Source organism: Myotis myotis, unplaced genomic scaffold, assembly GCF_014108235.1.
Source record: "Myotis myotis isolate mMyoMyo1 unplaced genomic scaffold, mMyoMyo1.p scaffold_m19_p_10, whole genome shotgun sequence".
Classification (NCBI taxonomy): domain Eukaryota; kingdom Metazoa; phylum Chordata; class Mammalia; order Chiroptera; family Vespertilionidae; genus Myotis; species Myotis myotis.
Genome location: NW_023416314.1, coordinates 37,717,407 through 37,737,264, shown reverse-complemented (window position 1 = coordinate 37,737,264; position 19,858 = coordinate 37,717,407). Strand labels below are relative to the sequence as shown.

Below are 19,858 nucleotides of genomic sequence, written 5' to 3'. Positions count from 1 at the left end.
TGACCAGGGTCTCTAGTTTTTAATAGAGGATAGCACAGTTGATTTGAAATTCTAGATTTTGTAACTTTTAATGATACTGTGTCTTGCTAATTCATCCTTTTTAAAAAGAGAGAAAAGACAGTTATTCTCTCTAACCAGCCCACAGTTATTTGGATAGACCCAAATTGTAGTTCTATATTTACAGTAGCTTTGTGGATACTTGTATAGGTGTCAGTTTAAAAGATGTATAGATTATACACTCAGATGAGCATTTTACATTTAAATAACTTGGTTAGATACGATGAAAGGAATGAAATTTTGTCATCCATGGACTCCAAAAATGTTTAATGGAGAGAAAGTAAAACCAACAAACATGAATGGCATCAACAATTAGACATTTTGGTGTTTTAGTCCATCTTTTTTAACTTGCCAGTTGATGCGTTGGGCAGGTGGTTTCTTTCTACTGGGCCTACTGTTTTTCATCTAAAGAATGAAGTGGTTGAGCTTCATGTACCCTGAGGTCCATATCAGTCCTCATATTCTTTAAACCTTTGCTTCTTAACTTTACCACTCATGTTTCAGTCTGTTCTTTTTTTTTTTTTTAATCATGACCTTCAAGTATTTTTGCTTACTACAACATCAAAAAGAGTTTAAGATACTACTTGCAAACAGGATGCTATGTCAGTGATTTGGTTTCTAGAAAATAAGCAGAGATTTATAGAGTACCATACCAGGTAAATAACGGGTCAATATGATCCAAAGCATATGGATTAGTATGAAATAATAAAAACAACATACATTTATGTACTCCTTTATAGTGGTGCTTTCACACGAAAAGCTCAAAAGTGATTCTCATAATTTCTTCTCTGAAGGAGATTTCATAAGAATTTTCACCTTCAATTTAGTAGTTCTTAGGAACTCTATCAGAAGAAAATAATTCTAACTTTCTGAAAACAGTTAAAAGAGCTTTATTGTAACTGAAAATAGCTATTATCCAGGGGGAGGTTAAATAAACTGAGGAGCATCTATAGCCATTAAAATGTTTATGAAGTTATGTAATAACATAGAAACACATCTGTTATTGTGGAGAAAGGAGGATTTGGAGTCGAATACAAAATATGATTACAGTTATTAAAATAAAAAGGTTAAAGGCACCAAACAAACATTTACTATTTATTGGGGGGAGAAATACTACCCAGATGTATGTCAAAATTATGATTATATGTTCATGTTGTAGGATTTTGGGGTAGTCTTTCTACTTTTATTTATGTATGCATATAAAATAATTTTTTTCAAATAAATATGAGGTCTAGTGAGGTTTCTTAACATTCTCAAAATGGTACAAATGCTTCATGGTGAACTTGGGACTAGAAACCATATTTCTTAATCACTGACCTGGCCTATGGGAATCGGGCCGAAACCAGCTCTCCGACATACCCCAAGGGGTTCCGGATTGTGAGAGGGTGCAGGCCAGGCCAAGGGACCCTACCAGTGCACAATCAGGGAGGGACCACGGGAGGGCTCTAGAGCATGTCCGGCCTGTCTCGCCAAGTCCCAATTGGCTGGACCCCAGCAGCAAGCTAACCTACCGGTCGGAGTGTCTGCCCCCTGGTGGTCAGTGCACGGCATAGTGACTGTCTGAATGGTTGAACAAACAGTTGGACACTTAGCATATTAAGCTTTATTATATAGGATGCCAGCAGATGTAAAGGTTCCAACGTTAAAGAGGTTGCCTAGCTATATATTTTTTCTGAATAGTATGTAGTTCCCCTTTGATATTCTTTAGTTCTGAATAAAATTAACAAAATAAAAATCTCCCTCCTTCCACCATGAATAGGTTTTAGGGCCGTACAATGTGGTTAGGAGCACAGGCACAAATGGACGTGAATTCAATTCCTGGTTCAATGTTGCCACTTGATAACTGTGACTTTGTATAAGAAATTTCTCTCTAGGCCTTAGTGCTCTTATTTATATAATGGGGCTCACAGATCTCTATTGTACAACATAATGTTCTTGTAGACTTTTTCTAAACTACTCTTAACATTTCTATCTTTGTCCCCCTTGTGTTCACATTTATAGGTAACTGGGGGCCTAGTGCACAAATTTCATGCACCCAGGGGCATCCCTCAGCCTGGCCTGCACCCACTTACAGTCCAGGAGCCCTCGGGGGATGTCCGACTGATGGCTTAGGCCTGTTCCCCTGGGGGAGCAATCCTAAGCCAGCAGTCGGATATCCTTAGCTCTGCGGCGGAGGCAGGAAAGGCTCCCGCCACCACCGCTGCACTCGCCAGCTGTGAGCCTGGGTTCTGGCTGAGCAGCACTCCCCTCTGGGAGCGCACTGACCACCAGGGGGCAGCTCCTGCGTTGAGCGTCTGCCCTCTGGTGGTCTGTGTGCATCATAGTGACTGGTTGTTCTGCTGTTTGGTTGATTTGCATATTAGCCTTTTCTTATATAGGATAGTTGTATCTTACTGTTTTTAGACTGCCTTGCAGGAGGGTTAATGTCTTAGAAAGAGCTCTAAATTGTGTTCTAGCTTCAGAGTTGCCTCTGACTCTTTGGTTCTCTAACTCAAGGTTGCCTCTTGCTCACTGTGACATTATGCAAGTCTCTTAATCTTTCTAAGCCCTATTTCCTTTCCAGCAGTAATCAATGATTCCTTCCCATCTTGTCGAGCACATTAATGATTTAAAGAATGATAAATTGTTCACTCTTACAGTAGAGGTGAAAGAAGTGTAAATTGATAAAAATCATTTTAGAAAACAGTGTGGCACTATCCAGGAACTTAAAGATATGCATATGAAAATGTTTATGGCAACACTATTCATAATAACCAAAGATTAGAAACAGCTTGAAATCTGTCAGCAATATGTTTATCATTAATCATGATAAGTAATCCATGATTATGTAATGGAATACTGTGCAGCCATGAAATCATAGCTATATGCCATAATAAGGACAAATTTCGTAAACAATAACATTGAATAAAAGAAGCATAACAACGGAGGATCTCCACAATGTTCTTCTATTGTGTATAGTCCAAAATGGGCAAGATTAAACTATATTTTAGGAATGAAACTAAAATAGAAAACAAGGATAGTGACTACCTTTAGGAGAGAGAAGGGGTTACAGTGAGAAAGGGGGTTCAGAGGGAGCTCTTGGGGTACCAGGAATATTTTGGTTTCTTACTGAGTGGTAGGTACACAGGGGTTTGCTTTATAACAATAACAATGCATATATGTTTTTAAGTATTTTCCTATATGTATGCTATATCTTGACATTAAAAATTAGAGGAGAGCCTGGCTGGTGTGGCTCAGTGGTTGAGCATCAACCTATGAACCAGGAGGTCACGGTTCAATTCCTGATCAGAACACATGCCCGGGTTATGGGCTCAATCCCCAGTGTGGGGCATGGCATGCAGGAAGGTGCCAATCAATGATTCTCTCTCCTCATTGATATTGCTATCTCTCTCTCCCTCTTCCTTCCTCTCTGAAATCAATAAAAATAAAAATTATAGGAGAACAACAATTTTTTAAAAAGTATGTGTGACACTATTTCATTGAATTCTTGTAGTTTCTGAGAAATATTTGTCATTACTAAGGACTTGGTATTTCATTGTCATATACCAGAAGAAAAGGAATTTTGAACTAGAGCACTTGGAAATTCATTTATCTTAGCTTCACAAATAATGAATGTCTGCTTGTATTGATTATTTACATGCAAAACCCCTTTTTATTTTTTATCCTTGATCTTCACAATAACCCTCTCAGGTTTTTATTGTTGGGCTCATTTGTAAAATGAGTCTTAGGGTAATTAAATAACTCCTTGGTGGAGGAGGAATTTAAATAAATCACTGAAACAAATCTGTATGGAGTATTTTTTAAATATTTTTTAAAACAAATTTTGGTACCATTTTAAGTACATGTAATATAAAAATAAGCTATGAATAAATGAATGGACTGAGTTTTGGATAGATATATTTTCTGAAAGCATGTCTAAAAGAATAAACGATTTCTCAAATGTCTAGAAGTAAGTGAGTTTGTGGGTATTTGGGCATTTACCACTTGCAGGTCAAGCCCTTACACTGAGTGTTGAAATTGAACCTAATTAGAAGAGAAATGATGTCTGTATTTTTGACACACTAACTGTGGTGGTCACTTTATCCAAAGTTTGAGAAACTCTGATCGCTAAACTAACCTAGAAAAGGAAATTACTTTGTATAGACAAGCCCACAAAAACGGTTTTTTAGATTTAGTTTGTAATGTCACGTCGGATTCTTCATAAAGGCTTGTGAACCTTCACCTCCTTTTAATAAGCCTTCATAATGATGATGTCCCCTGAGAATGAAATCATCTTAGCGGAATGCAGCCTGTGTCTTAAAATCTGATAAGCATCACTTCATGGTATTTAGGAGATTAAAAGAGACTTAAAACACGTAAATGTTACTTTTGGGTTAGTATAGCCAAGGAAGCCTGTGGCCCAGCTATCAAAACAGCTTAGCTTCAGCAAGTTCCAAGCAGTGGGCTTAGCCAAATTGGTTAGCCCTGCTTAAGGACTCACTGCGCTGTCTTTTGAGTTGACCTTTAACCTGTGATATAAAACATAATTGTTTCATCTCTGAGGCACATTTATGTGTCCCTTTGCCCCAGCACTAATTCATCATTTGCTTTATAGTAATTCCATTCAGACATCACCATCAAACCCTGTTAAAGGCTTCTAACAGATGTGAGTAGATATAGTTCCTAATCAGTGACATTAGTTTATATCTCCTTATTAAGATACCCATTAAATTCATACTTGAGAGAGATAACATGAACACTAATGCACTTTACTTCTTCCATCAGGGCTTTTTATTTATTTCCTTAAAGGAGTTATTAATATCTGAATTTAAAAGTCCAAGAGAATACAAAGCTCTTAGCAGGGGTCTAAGATCTTTCATTCTGGTAAGACATGAAAGATTTGAAAAGCAAAGACATTCATTATTATGCTGTCATTTTATTCTCTTTTTCTCCCTAAAATATGGCCATTAAAATATACATAATATAATTTATTTTAAAAGTTAATTAATATCTTACTTTTATATAATCTCCTTTTCTAAACAAAATACATCATCCTAGTTCCCTGTACTTTATCTTTATAAGTTATCTTGGTTTTCTAATTTTAATCTGAAATTCAGAACATATACAGAGTTGTGTGTACCTTTAGAATATACCAGCCAAAAAGTATTCATTGAATATACTAACCTAACCTCTGGGGGGTAAGGGAATATAAAAGAAGTTGCCTCATATGACAAATAGTTCACAAATGTATAACATCTAATTATTCTGATGAATTCCCCACCATATCACCTTAACCAGAATATTCAGTAAATATCTCTCAATTCCATTCATTATCATCTCCACGTGAGACACTTGGCAGAGTTGCTAACGTGACTTTCCATTTGAGGAATCCATAAATTACTGCCCACTGGGGTTATGACAGCACCATGGCAGCATGGTTCCCTTTTGTTTTGCTTTGGCTTTTTGCTATTATTGCTTTTGCAACAGTAAAAAGTGCATGTTTCATACAATTAAAGCCTCTCAAGAGTCAGTTAATATAAAGTGATACTTAACCAAAGTCATAAGTGACTTAATATGAAGTTAACGATACCAGGAAGTGGTAGTTTTGCAAATCTGCCAGCATACACACTTCTGTCAGTCTCACTATCAACATCATTACTTTCCACCTTGGTCCTCACTCTTAGTGTGTTATCCCAGGTGCAAAGAGAAGGTTAGGCAGTGGCGCCTCTTTAACGTGTTCCTTGTATCATACTTCCTTTACTGTAAGTAAAATGTAATGATTTAGACTCACTGTAGTTAATTCTGTACTGACGTTCTCTTCCCCCCCAAATGCTCTTATGGTTCCATTATCAGTACCCACGTTGATTAGCCGCATTAGTTTGGATTCAACAAGAAGCAGACTTCAAGAGGGGATTAGATGTACAAGAGACTTATTGGAGGAGGGAGCTGAAGGTGCGAAGAGCCTTCAGACTGTAATGCATGTACACTGTATGATAGTTGTAGAAGGAGAGAGGGGAGGGAGAAGGAGAGAGTAGGAAAAGTCTTGGAGTGCAACTCAGTTCCAAGAAAGGTTCATCCAGGTTGATGGGAAGTCCTCCAGCCAAAGTCGCCCTTTGGCGGAGTCCCATGCCCCACCCAGATGGGCCTGCCTTAGCACCACTGCTGTGCACTGTCATTGGCTGGGAGCAGCCTGCAGGAAGAATGGCATGAATGCAGTGAGGACCCAGAGGTGCAGTAGCTGAAACCATCAGTCAGTTATACTTCCTGTTACAAGAGATCTAAGGGGTGCATTGCATGGCTTCTATACCAGATGCATGACTTAAAATGAGTTTAGCACCTCTCTGAACCTGAATTCAGAAGGGTAATACTGCCAACACAGAGTTATTAGAAAGATTAAATAAAATAGTATATGTAAAAACCTGGAGCAATAATAATACTTAATAAATGTTAGTTTCTTGATGCCCCCCCCTTCTACCAGCATGTGATTATTTTCTTACCGACTTTCCTTAGAAAATTCAGGTATAAATTGTGCTGAGGTTGTCTATAGCAGTGCTGCTCAAAATGTGGCCCATAGATCAGCAGGCCGTGTGTAGTCTACAGAGCTGCTTGCTGTCAGTCCACTGCAAGATGAGGAACTCATACCAATGTGAATCAACTGTTGTAACACTGCTTAGTTCACATGCAATTCTTTTTCTTATCAAGACATTCTCAGTGAAGGAAGGAGTGCATTGATTTGTGTCTGGCACAAGCTTCTTATTTGTTGCATACTGGTACTTTGAATAGCATTAGAGTTTGGTCAAAAACAAAATATAGAAGATCCTTTTGAAAACGGGATTTTCTTTTTCACTGTATGTGGGGCTCTATCAGATGTCTTTCTGCTTCTCTGCTGCAGAAGAAACCACTCTAAGCAGGGCGTTGGCGAATCCTGTTACTTATGTCAGTGGAAGTCAATGGCGCCTTTAGCATTTGTCAGCTTCAGTGCCTGTGATCAAATATCAAAGCAGGCAGGTTTGTCATTTGTCCAGGTCCTTTATTTCCTTTTCCCAATTTATTATCTGCATATTTTTATTGAGCTCCTGCAATCTGCCAGATACCACGTGGCTGCTGGTGCCTGGTGCTCTCATGCTACTCTTTTACACCTTCCTGAGCCCCACCAAAACCCACTTTCCCTCATTGTCCAGAATATTCAAAGTCCCCCTCCCTCAGTAAGCAGATAGGAGACTGTCTAAGAGGAAAGTAATCTCATTTAAATAAGTGATACACAGGTGACTTATCTCCTAGTTATGTATTTGTAATTTAAAATATGAGCTTAATGGGACTATATGACATATTTTTGAACTGTGGATGTCTCAGCTTAATCCATGGGCTAGAATCTTTCGTTCCTTTCACCATGCATGCCAGAAATGCTTGTCATCATACATCTGTGAAGCTGCTGACTTCTGCCCTAAGGTGGGTGTTGGATTTTCCCACAGTTTTGTACTTTGTTTGACAACCTTTCCCCATGGAATAACCTGGGGCAGGGAGAAACAAATCCAGGGAGCCAATCAGACCTGTGTCTTGTGTGTTTTAAGAATTTAAAATGTAGGTTATATATTGTTTTTAATTGTGAGTATCCTTTCCTATTTGAAACTAATTAGATGGAGATTTGGTGTATATTTTCCTATGTATTCCCAGACCTGGCTGGCTTGTTAACATGATGTAGTAGACTAGGAATATCTAGCTTTGCTTTCATACGTTTAAAAACTAAAGTGCATGTTTCATAAAATTAAAGCATCCCAGGAGTCAGTTAATATAAAGTAATACTTTACCAAGGTCATAAGTGATTTAATATGAAGGATTATATTTTATCGTAACCATACCAGACTTAACAAAATCTAGGCAGACAAATTGCTAGTGTAGAAATGATCTGAACTTATTTTTCCCTCAAAAATAAAACCCACGAGATTGTATATATATGGCAGCAGGCATTATTTCATTGATCCCCAAGGTTGTGGATCTAGCAGCAGCTATTATAACATGCTTTGTTTTTATTATTGCACTGTTTAGTTAGCCATCCAAATTCTAGCCATTTGTGTTTATAGCAAGAAATAGCATCCCAGTCCAAGCACCACAGCTAGTCATACCTTTTTATTGATGTAATTTGACTTATTTTGGTTCCTTTCCTAGTGTCTAACATTTTGTGGAACCTTAACATAAATTATTGGCTTGTATAATCCACTGCATCACCCTCACTCAGAGATTTGCTGCCTATGCAGTTCCTTAATTTTCAAGTGTGAGAGATTTATTTTTCCTTAGTGAGTCCTCGTGTTTCTTCACGCACACATACAATGCACACACACACACATGTTTGTGAATGTGTACGGGTATGTAGGAATGCCAGTGAGAAAGTTAAGCATATTCTTGGTTAATTCCTACATGAGATTCTGGAGAAATCTTTAAGCTTATAGATACTGGCTGCTGTTTTCTTACATTGACCTGATCATGAGCAGTATATAGTAGTCTTAAACTTTGATCTAATGTTGCTTGTTTTTCCTATGAGTTCTGACTAATCAGAACTCTGTACACTTCATGTCCTCTGTGAATACTTATTAACTGCATGATTGACCAGTTGATGTTCCATAAGCCAATGTAAATGACTAAGATACTATCACAAATATTGTTCGCCAGACATAGCACCCTGTCAGATAGATGGAATTATCCCCACTTTACAAATGAGGACTTTGGAAGCTCAGAAAAATTAAACAGCTTGCCCAAAGTCATACAGTTTATAAATGAAGGGTCAAGATACTTTATCAAAAGCTTTTTTATATTAAATTTTATTGGTGTGACATTGGTCAACATGAACATATAGGTTTCATGTGTGGATTTCTAAGTTACAAAATCTGTATATAGCACCATGTGTCCACCACCCAAAGTCCAGCATTATTCACGGTGGCCTAGACATGGAAACAACCAAAGTGTCCTGCGATAGAGGACTGGATAAAGAAGAGGTGGTACACATACACAATGGAATACTACTCAGCCATAAGAAAAGATGAAATAGCGTCATTTACAACAACATAGATGAACCTTGAGAACATTATGCTAAGTGAAATAAGTCAGTCAAAAAAAGCTAAGAACCATACGATTTCACTCATATGTGGGATATAAAACTGAAACTTAGGAACACAAACAGTGTGGTGGTTTCCAGGGGGTGGGGGGAGAAGGGAGTCCTAATATGAGGTGCCAAAAGATTTTTATGTACATTATTTTATTTGATCCTTACAACATTCCTTAAGGTAGCCAGAATAAATTCTTTCCTATTCCCGTTTTAGGACTGAGTAAAGAGGGTTAGTAACTTATCCAGGGTCACTACAGTGAGACTGGTTCAGTCCAGAACTACCCTGTGAACCCTGATATTACTTGGTATTTGTAAAAATTTATAGGCCAGCAATAGCATTGGCCACACCATTATACTGTCCTTGTGGTTTTCCATTGGCTGATATTTGTTAAGATTCTTCATTGCCTCCAAGATAGAGTCTCTGCTCAAATACTTGGCATTCAAGTAAGTACTCTTATAATGAGCAAAAACAAGGGTGGGGGGAACCTTGCAAATCTCTTCATGTCAAACCCTGCTTAAAACTTTTATGTTAGTTTTCCATAGGCTGTCTTCCCACAACCCTTCCCCCTCAAGAAAAAGAAAAACTAGCATGGTAAAGGCTTCACATGATCTATCTTCTTCCTCCCTTTCAGCCTCACCTCCTGCTGCCATTAACCCCAAAACCCCTGCCACTGGCCCTTTATGCCAGGAAAGCTGAACTACTTCACTGAGGTGAGGCCCACCTGCTTTTGCTTTTATACTCCCTTTGCCTGAAATCATCCCTGTTATCGATATCTAAACTCCTGTTTGTTCTCCACTATCCAGCCAGGCCATCTTCTCTTCTATGAAGTCTATCTTTACCCTCCTGAACAAAGTTATTATTCATCTTCTGTTCTCCCTACTGAAAAGTTCAGTTAAAAAACAATCAAATATGTCAATATTCTTAAACTTCTGTTATTATTTGTTGTGTGTACATGTCTCTCCTACTAGACAAATAAGCTCTTTAAGGGCCAGAGATGGAAGCTTCCTCATTTCTTCATCTTAATACACTGCTTAGCACATAAAATGGACTCAGAAAAGGTTTGTGCATGGAGGATGGACTAGATCAGTGACCTTCATATTTGGACTAAGGACAAGAATAAAACACTGGAAGGAATAGCCTGCTGTTTGAAAGGAGAGGGGGAGTGTACATTTGTATCAGATGAAATTACTATCTTCCCTTGTAAATGTGTTTGGCTGTGCATGGGTCTAGGAAGATAATGCAGGGCTTTGAGAAGTGGACTGAGATTTCACACAGTAAGTGAGCATTTTCCCCAAGATATATGCCTTTGGTAATAAGATGTTATAAGATCTTGAGTGCCTTTCTTCTTCTAGTCAACAGAGAGCTGGCAAATGATTTCAAAGTATTATTGCCATTTTCTAATACTTTGTCTTTCACTGACAATTTTAATTATTTCAGATGCAGTAGTAAATTACTGGCTTTGTAACTAAATTAGTGTATTTATAATGTCAGTATAAAAGAGATTGTTACCAATTCAACGAAGATGCATGACATGATGCCATTTGAAGATCCAAAAATGGAGGGGAAGAGGTTATGTCTTAAGATAACTTAACCCTAGAGCTCTGGCCTATTAACACCATTTATTTATTTTATTTATTTATTTACCCTCACTAGAGGATATTTTTCCCACTTATTTTTAGGGAGAGTGGAAGGGAGGGAGAGAGTGAGAGAGAAACATCAATATGAGAGAGACATATCAATTGGTTGCCTTCCACACGTGCCCTGACCAGGGCCAAGGATTGAACTTGCAACCCAGGTACATGTCCTTGATGAGGACTTGAACCTGTAGCCCTTTGGTGCATGGGCTGATGCTCTAACCATCTAGCAACACCAGCCAATACACCTTTTTGTTTGTTTGTTTTATTAAAATTATATATACTGTTTAAAGAGTCAAGTAGTTCCTTAAGGCTTATTATGATAAATAATATTCTCCTTGTTCTCCAAAGGCAAACATTTCAGCAATTTAAACAGATTATCTTAGTATTTGCCTCCAGATCACTAAATAAACTGATAATATTGCTACCAATTGGGTGTGTTTTTTCAGTCCTCACCCAAGGATATGTTTTTATTGATTGAGAGAGAGAGAGAGAGAGAGAGAGAGAGAGAGAGAGAGAGAGAGAGAAAGAGAAACATCGATGTGACATTGAAACATTGATTGGTTGTCTCCTTTACGCTCCCTGACCAGAGATAGAACCTGCAACCTAGGTATGTGCCCCAACCAGAAATTGAACCCACTACCTTTTGGTGTATGAGATGATACTCCAACCAACTGAGCCACTATCTAGGGCTGGGTTTTGTTTTAGGATTATCACCAATTCCTTCAGTAGAAGATGAGAATTTAACTCCCTTTTACCACCTCTTTACTACATTCATATTCCCTTTCTGTTCCTCCATTCTACCAATATAGGTTATTGGTAACCTGTATATAACCTAACAATATAGGTTAGCCTTTAAATTACTACATCTATGCATATCCCACTTAGATAAGCCATGCGGTATACTATGATTACTTTTTTCCTGCCTAATGGATTTTGTGTTCTTTGGAGTTTATGATTCTCTTATTTTTGTACTTGGTTAGTTTTCAGTGTTTTTATAACTAGTTCCACCCAAACTCTACCAGTTACGTAAATCTTTTAAGATGTTCAGCTATGTCAGAGATACATTCAGTTTACATGTTAGGTGTTCAATTTCATCTTTCGAAGAAACCTGTCCTGGAGCCTTCTGACCTGCTCCAATCTGTCTGATTGCTCTCTGCTTTTATCATAATCCCAGGGATTCGCATCACATGTGTTGAAATCAGTTTCCTGGATGGATCCCAAGTCTTCCTCTTTCTCAGTTTACTTTCTTGTTGGAACACATCTTGTAGCTTCCTAGGAGAGGGTATATGGAGTAAATTTCAATGACTTTGTAAATCTGAAAATATTTACATTTTTCTTTGGCTGGATATGGAATTTTAGGCTGGAAATAATTTTCTTTAAGAATTTTGGAAGTCATTGCTCAATTATGTTTTAGTGTCCAATGTAACTTTTGAGAAACCTAAAAATATTTGATGCCCACCTTTTATTTATTTGCTTATTTTGCTTGCTTTGTTTTGTTTTACTTCTGGAAATCTATAAGAACTCCTTTTGTCCCTAGTGTTTTTGAAATTACAGACTAATGGTCATTTGTATGGGTTTATTTTTATCTATTGTGCTTGGTACTCAGTGGATCCTTTCAGTCTGAAAAGTAAGATAATAAAGTTCAGGGATTTTATTTTTCTGAATTATTTCATTGATTATTTCCTCTTATCTCTTTTTCTGGACTCCTGTTATGTAAATGTTTGATTTCCTGCACTTTCAAATGTTCTTATCTCTTCTCTTCTTTTTTCCTCTCTGTCTGTTTTGTTCTACCTCCCTTAACTTTGTCTCCTTGCCCTTTAATTTTGATTTTTATATATTTCTTTCATATTTTAAATTCCTAAGAGCTCTTTTTCTCTGAATAGCATCTGTTGTTTTACGTGTATAGTATCTTTTCTCTGAGCATATTAGTGACTTAAAAATTTTTTATTGTTTTTGCTTTGATCTTGATATGTCATTTGCACTAGTCTTGGAAGTTTGGTGATACTTGATTGCATATTTATTTTTAAGAGGTGAGGACTAGGAAGCATTAGGAGCTCTTAGTGTGTGGATAGAGGCTGTCAATTGTGCGGTTCACTGTAGGGTACTTTGGATGGGCTCTTTTCGTTAGGGAACACCTAGTGTCATTCTGCTTAGGTCTTTCTTGTGCTTGAAGGATCTTTTCGTTATCTGCCTGTATTCTGGAAGTGGAGTAGGGGAAGAACACTGGAGATCTCAGCATTTAATATGCATACGTTTACTTAATCACCTATTTTCAGTACATTGCCTTTGCCCTTAACTGTGCGGATATTCACCTCTCCAGAGTAAAATTCTAATATATGTACCAGGATGTGAGAGGAGCTGTTGCCTGATTCTTTGACGTTGGGAGGGGATATATAGAATTGTCTTATAGATTTCAAATCGTCTGCCTTTTCTTAACCCAACTTTATTGCCACTTCAAGAAGTGCATGAAGGCTCAGCCAGTGTGGTTCAGTGGTTGAGTATTGACCTATGAACTAGGAGGTCACAGTTCGACTCCTGGTCAGGATATATGCCTGGGTTGAGAGCTCGATCCTCGGTGTGGGGTGTGCAGGAAGCAGCCGATCAGTGATTCTCTGCCATCATTGATGTTTCTCTCTCTCTCTCCCTCCCCTTTCCTATCTGAAATGAATAAAAATATTTTTTTTTCTTAAAAAAATAAGTGCATGAAGTTACCAGTTCGTCAGCCTTGATGAAGTAATTGAAGGATAGCTCAGATTGGCTCTTAACTCCTGTCTTCTGGCTTAGAACTCAACTTTTTTAAGTCTGCTAAGTTAGTGATCACTTGTCCGTTTACTTTTCATATTCTAAAATATTGTTGTTGTTGTATCATCTCTTATTTTCTGTCTTCATTTTATTTATGTATAAGCACAAAGCATATGGAACAACAATTTAAGACATTACCGTCTTCTCATTAAAAACAATGGAAACATGAAGGTAGAAAATCCCATCACTGACACGTCATTGGAGTTTCAGGATTACAGAAGTAAATGTACACATTCAACCTGCCACCCAAACCCACATGTCCCCAAAAGAAGTTTTTAAATGTAGGAAGGTTTTTTAAATGTATAAGAAAACAGTGGACTTTAAAATATTCTCTTTATTTTAACCAAACTCAGCCTGATTTTATTGCATTTGCAACAGTAGAAGAAGGAGGTCCAAATGCAACCGGTGGCAGTCCCCAAACCAGTCGGGCTTTTCTGCATATTTGTCATTTCCTGCTCAACAATTGAAGGCCAAAGAGTCCCAAAATTTATAGATCAGAGACGGCTCTAATTTCTAACACTTCCTACAGTATTCCTAATAGATGGTCATTGTGCTTCTTTTAAAATGAATTGATGAAGAATGTATTGCCTTCCGAGACAGTCAGGCTGTTTGTGAGGGGAGGAGGGAGGAGGTGGGAAGGTTGGTATGTCTCTCTGGTGTTTATCGTAGTAAACGTGCTGTAAAGCAGGTCAAGTGTCTCGGGAGCAGCAGCATTTGCTATTCATGGACTTGCACTCAGATAGACCAGAGCTCTGTTGTATTAGTTGTGTAACCTTTAGAAATCACTTAACACTCTGAACCTATTTCTTCATCTGTGTGGCAAAGATAATAATACTTTGAGCGTTTATAAACTTTGAATAAGATACAGGATTAAAGAACCTGGCAAAGAGCTTGGCATATCGAAGCCGATCAGTGAGTGCTATCTATTATTTTCCTTACAGTTCAATCAGGGAACGCTTTCAGTGTAATATTTTAATAGAGAAAGCCAGAAAAGGAAAGGAGAGGAGAGATCTTCCAGACTGAAGGAAAAGCAGGCCAGAGGCATAGCTGTGTCAGAGAACCAAAGTGCGAGGCTTATGTAAGGAATGGCAAGTCTTTCTGGACGTCTGCGTTATAGAGTCCATGTAAGGGAGCCAGCGTCATGGGAGTGAGGCTGGGGAGGCGTTTACACGGGGCACCTTAGCAAAGAGAAAAAGTTGGTGTTCTCACGTATCAGAGCGCTCAGTGAGACAGACAAAACAAAGATCCGCTGGGAACCAAGCAGCCTTCTCCGGCGAAGCTTACTTCATGTGGCTTTTAAACAGCTTGATCTGATAGAGTTTGTAATGGGAGTTATTGATAAAACTGAAAAAGTGTATGTTAAATATATAATTATTCTAGACGAGTCCAAAACATAAGTAAAGGATATGTCCAAGGGAAGGAGGTAATTGTCTTCCTGTTTGGAAGGCTGTCAGGGGGAAGGAGTAAAAAAAATTAAACCTTGCTGATGGATTTAATTAATACAAATAGAAACCAGAAAGAGGAGATTTTTAGCTCACATAAGAAATATTATTTAACAGATAGATCAACAATGGAATGGAAAGCCCAGGGATGAATGAAGTATCTGGTCATTAGAGGGGCACACGGTTGTGCAGGACGCTGTAGAAAAGTGGTCTGTTCTGTGAAAAGGTAAAACCATGTGTCTTTGAAGGTTATGCTCTCTTCCATATGATTCTGTCCTAACTGGGCTCTTGCTGTCATCTACGTGTAAACCTTGTGCCCAGAACATGGTGTTTCGCAAACTGGGACCTTGATTAACTATTGTTACAAACAGGGAAGGAGGCAGCCCTTTCCTTGGTGAACAGTTTTAGCTGCTTCAGAGACCTCTGGAAGCTTTCACCAGAACAGGCTCCTGGTGGTGCCTTAACCGGGGACTCCTCCACAGTCCTGCTGATCACAGGCAGGCAGGCTTCATCTAAATGAAGGGGCCTGACTGTGTGGCCGAGTGGTTGCGCATAGACCTATGAACCAAGAGGTCATGCTTTGATTCCTGGTCAGGGCACATGCCCATGTTGCAGAGTCAGTCCCCAGTAGGGGGCATGCAGGAGGCAGCCGATCGATGGCATTCCTCTCTCATCAATGGTTCTCTCTCTCTCTCTCTCCCTTCCTTTCTTTCTGAAATCAATAAAAACATATAAAAATAAATGAAGACTTTGGTTCAGCTCCATAGACCTCAAGGGCATCTTCACTCGAGATGGAGCCTCCAGACATGTTTATGTAAGGTTTGCAAGACCCTTGCAGCCCCTAGTAGACATAAAATTCTCTCCATCTCTCTCTCCCTCTTTTTTTTTTTACCTAATCTCTGTGATTAGTCTTTTTTTTGTATTTTTTTAAATTTATTGTTTAAAGTATTACGTATGTCTCCTTCCCCCCCACATTGACCTCTCCCTAGCCGTTCCCACCCCCCAGCGCATGCCCTCACCCCCCTATTGTCTGTGTCCATGGGTTATGCTTACATGCATGCATACAAGTCCTTTAGTTGATCTCTAACCCCTCTCTTCCCTGCCTTCCCTCTGAGGTTAGACATCGGTCTGTTCAGTGCTTCTCTGAATCTGGATCTACTTTTGCTCATCAGTTTATGTTGTTCATTATGTTTCACAAATGAGTGAGATCATATATGATATTTATCTTTCTCTGACTGGTTTATTTAGCTTAGCATAATGCTCTCCAGTTCCATCCATGCTGTTGCAAATGGTAAGAGTTCCCTCTTTTTTATAGCAGTGTAGTATTCCATTGTGTAGATGTATTACTGTTTTTTAATCCACTCATCTGCTGATGGGCACTTAGGCTGTTTCCAAATCTTAACTATTATGAATTGTGCTGCTATGAACATAGGGGTGCATATATCCTTTCTGATTGGTATTTCTGATTTCTTGGGATATGTCCGCAGAAGTGGGATCACTGGGTCAAATGGGAGTTCCACTTTTAATTTTTTGAGGAAACTCCATACTGTTCTCCACAGTGGCTGCACCAGTCTGCATTCCCACCAGCAGTGCACGAGGCTTCCTTTTTCTCTGCATCCTCTCCAGCACTTGTCGTTTGTTGATTTGTTGATGATAGCCAGTCTGATAGGTGTGAGGTGGTACCTCATTGTTGTTTTGACTTGCATCTCTCGGATGATTAGTGACTTTGAGCATGTTTTCATATGTCTCTTGGCCTTCTGTATGTCCTCTTTTGAAAAGTGTCTATTTAGGTCCTTTTCCCATTTTTTTTATTGGATTGTTTATCTTCCTTTTGTTAAGTTGTATGAGTTCCCTATAAATTTTGAAGATTAGGCCCTTATCAGAGATAACATTGGCAAATATGTTCTCCCACGTAGTGGGCTTTCTTGTTGTTTTGTTGATGGTTTCCTTTGCTGTGCAGAAGCTTTTTATTTTGATGTAGTCCCGTTTATTTATTTTCTTGTTAGTTTCCATTGTCCTAGGAGCTGTATTAGTAAAGATACTGCTATGACATATATCTGATATTTTGTTGTCTATGGATTCTTCTAGGATTTTTATGGTTTCCTGACTTATGTTTAAGTCCTTTATCCATTTTGAATTTATTTTTGTGTATGGTATAAGTTGGTGGTCTAGATTTTTTGCGTGGTTTTTTTTTTTTGCATGTATCTGTCCGGTTTTCCCAGCACCATTTATTGAAGAGACTGTCTTGACTCCATTCTATGCTCTTGCCTCCTTTGTCAAATATTAATTGAGCATAATGGTTTGGGTCAATTTCTGGGTTCTCTGTTCTGTTCCATTGGTCTATATGTCTGTTCTTGTGCCAGTACTAGGCAGTTTTGAGAACAGTGGCTTTATAATATAGCTTGATATCTGGTTATCTTATCTCTTTATCTTAACTGAAACCTGTAACCTTTTCCATTGGAGACTTATACTCTGACTCTCCCCCAAGCAAGAAAGTAATGAAGGTGGAGGGAGGGATGGGTAGTTTGCCCATTTCTCCAGACCATTAATTTCCTTCATATAAAACCATCATCCTTCTTCCAGGCCATTTAACTGTGAAACTCTCCATCACACCTGTCACTGTTGTCTGGCATTCTCATCACTTCTTTGGGATCCTCAGAATCTGGAACTTTGCTTAAGGTTTTCTTATCTAGGCTGCTCTTTCCTGTGGTGACCTTGCATTACTCTACTCTCAACCCTTGTCTTTCCCATTTCAAACTGCTGTTTCCCATGTTCTCTCTTGCTTCTGGACTTTTACACATGCAGCTTCCTCTGTTTGGAAAACTTTCCTTACCCTTTCACCTAGTAAAATCAAACTTGTTCTGCATGGCTCCGATAGGTTATCACTTCCTTTCCAAATGTCCCTGTCCCCCCTAGCCTTGGTTAGGTGTCCCTCCTCTGTGTTTCTATCATTTCCTCTAATGTGATACTCATTATTCTTTAGTATAATTGTGGTTCTCATTTATAAATATCCTTTTTTTTATTAGGATTACTTCAGATGCAGGGACTGCCTCTTCTTCATTTTGTAACTTCAGTCCATGGCCTAGCACAGTGATGGCGAACCTATGACACGCGTGTCAGAGGTGACATGCGAACTCATTTTTTTGGTTGATTTTTCTTTGTTAAGTGGCATTTAAATATATAAAATAAATATCAAAAATATAAATCCTTGTTTTACTATGGTTGCAAATATCAAAAAATTTCTATATGTGACACGACACCAGAGTTAAGTTAGGGTTTTTCAAAATGCTGACACGCCGAGCTCAAAAGGTTCGCCATCACTGGCCTAGCACATAGAAGGTGTTCAGTGTCTGTTGACTGAATGAATAGCTGATTACAGCTGCTTGTCTTCTTTCTCCTATTTAAGACTGAAGGTGGGACAGAAAGGGACAGCCATGGTATTGTTCCCATAGCTAGTTTATATAGCTAGCTCACATGTGTGTGTTGTGCTTCCCCAACTTGATAAACAAGGTCACTTAATGCTGTGTGCTTTGCTTTAACAACCAAAGATTTTGTCCTATTCTGAAGTAGTCATTCACGTGTTTTTTAGTTTTTCTGTCTGCCTTCCATAGACTTGAACATCCAGATTTGGCTTTTAGCCTGACAAGATCTTCCAGAATATTTTAGAGAACCATAATCTCTGGAGAACAAAACTCAGACTCCCAAAAATAGATAAAGCTGGAGATGATTGTTCAGTGACTGTACCCCTTCCCCTGAGCACTCAAATGAGCCGTTGGAGAATATGCCCCAGCATGTATTTAATGTTCAGAACATTACTTGCCAACTGAAAACCTCCGGGCCCTTGTGTAGAGCTATCCCCATTTTACCTGGCATGCAGTAGATTTACCAAATGTAATCTGTCCATCCTGGCCGGGTAGCTCAGTTGCTTACAGCATCATCCCCATAAGCCAAGGTTGTCGGCTCAATCCCCGTACAGGGCACATACAGGAATCAAACAGTGAATACATAAACAAGGGGAACAACAAATTGATGTTTCTCTCTCTTTCATCCTCTCCCTCTCCCTCTCTCTCTCTAAAATCAATAAATAAGAATAAAATAAAAACATATCTGTTCACCAAGGAACTGCTCAGGCCACATTTTCCTCATGAATTCACTCCAAATATCTTCAGGTAAAAGGTAGATGTAATCTTTTCCACCTGTATTAGTTTACTGTTGCTTCATAACAAATTACTATAAATTTAGCAGCTTAAACAGCATCCATTTTTATCCCATAGTTCTGTAGGTCAGAAATCTGGGTGGGCTCATCTGGTTTCTCTGCTTCCAGGTCTCACAAGGCCAAAATCAAGGTGTCAGTCACTCTGGGCTCTTATCTCGAGGCTCTTGAGAATTATTTACTTCCAAACTTATTTAAATTGTTGGCAGAATCCAGCTCCTTGCAACTGAAGGTCTTAGGTCCCCATTTGCTTGCTGGCTTGCAGCCAGGGGCCACCCTTTGGTCCTAGAGGCCTCCTGCATTCCTCTTCATATGGTCCCTCCATCTTCAGACGAACAATGTCCCTTCAAGTCCTTTTCACAGTTCATATCTCTGAACGTTCTCTTCTGCTACCAACCAGAGAAAACCCTGTTTTTAAAAGGGCTCATGTAATTAGATCAGGCCCATCGAGATAATCTCCCTTTATCATAAACATAAAATAATCAAAGGAAAAACAACAGGGATGAGAGCCATCTTAAAACTCTGCCTACTAGCCCCACCCTTCACACTCTCATAGAGGGTTGTACTTTCCCTCTAGGTTCACTTAGTTATCATGCGGTTAGGAGGTAGCCTCCTGAAGGGTGGCAC

At 38.8% G+C, this 19,858-nt stretch overlaps 1 protein-coding gene across 10 annotated transcripts in view; it reads left to right on the top strand.

The window, feature by feature from the left end:
- The window catches only part of UVRAG (UV radiation resistance associated), a 277,758-nt gene that overhangs the window by 214,527 nt on the left and 43,373 nt on the right, over window positions 1-19,858 (top strand). The window contains exon 14 of one of the 10 annotated variants that reach the window (XM_036324928.1): window positions 9,769-9,847. The exons of the other annotated variants lie outside the window; for them this stretch is intronic. Within the exon in view, the coding sequence (XP_036180821.1) occupies window positions 9,769-9,846 (78 nt within the window). The 3' untranslated portion in view covers window position 9,847. Of the gene's footprint in view, window positions 1-9,768; window positions 9,848-19,858 lie in introns of those variants that run through there. 10 annotated transcript variants of the gene reach the window in all.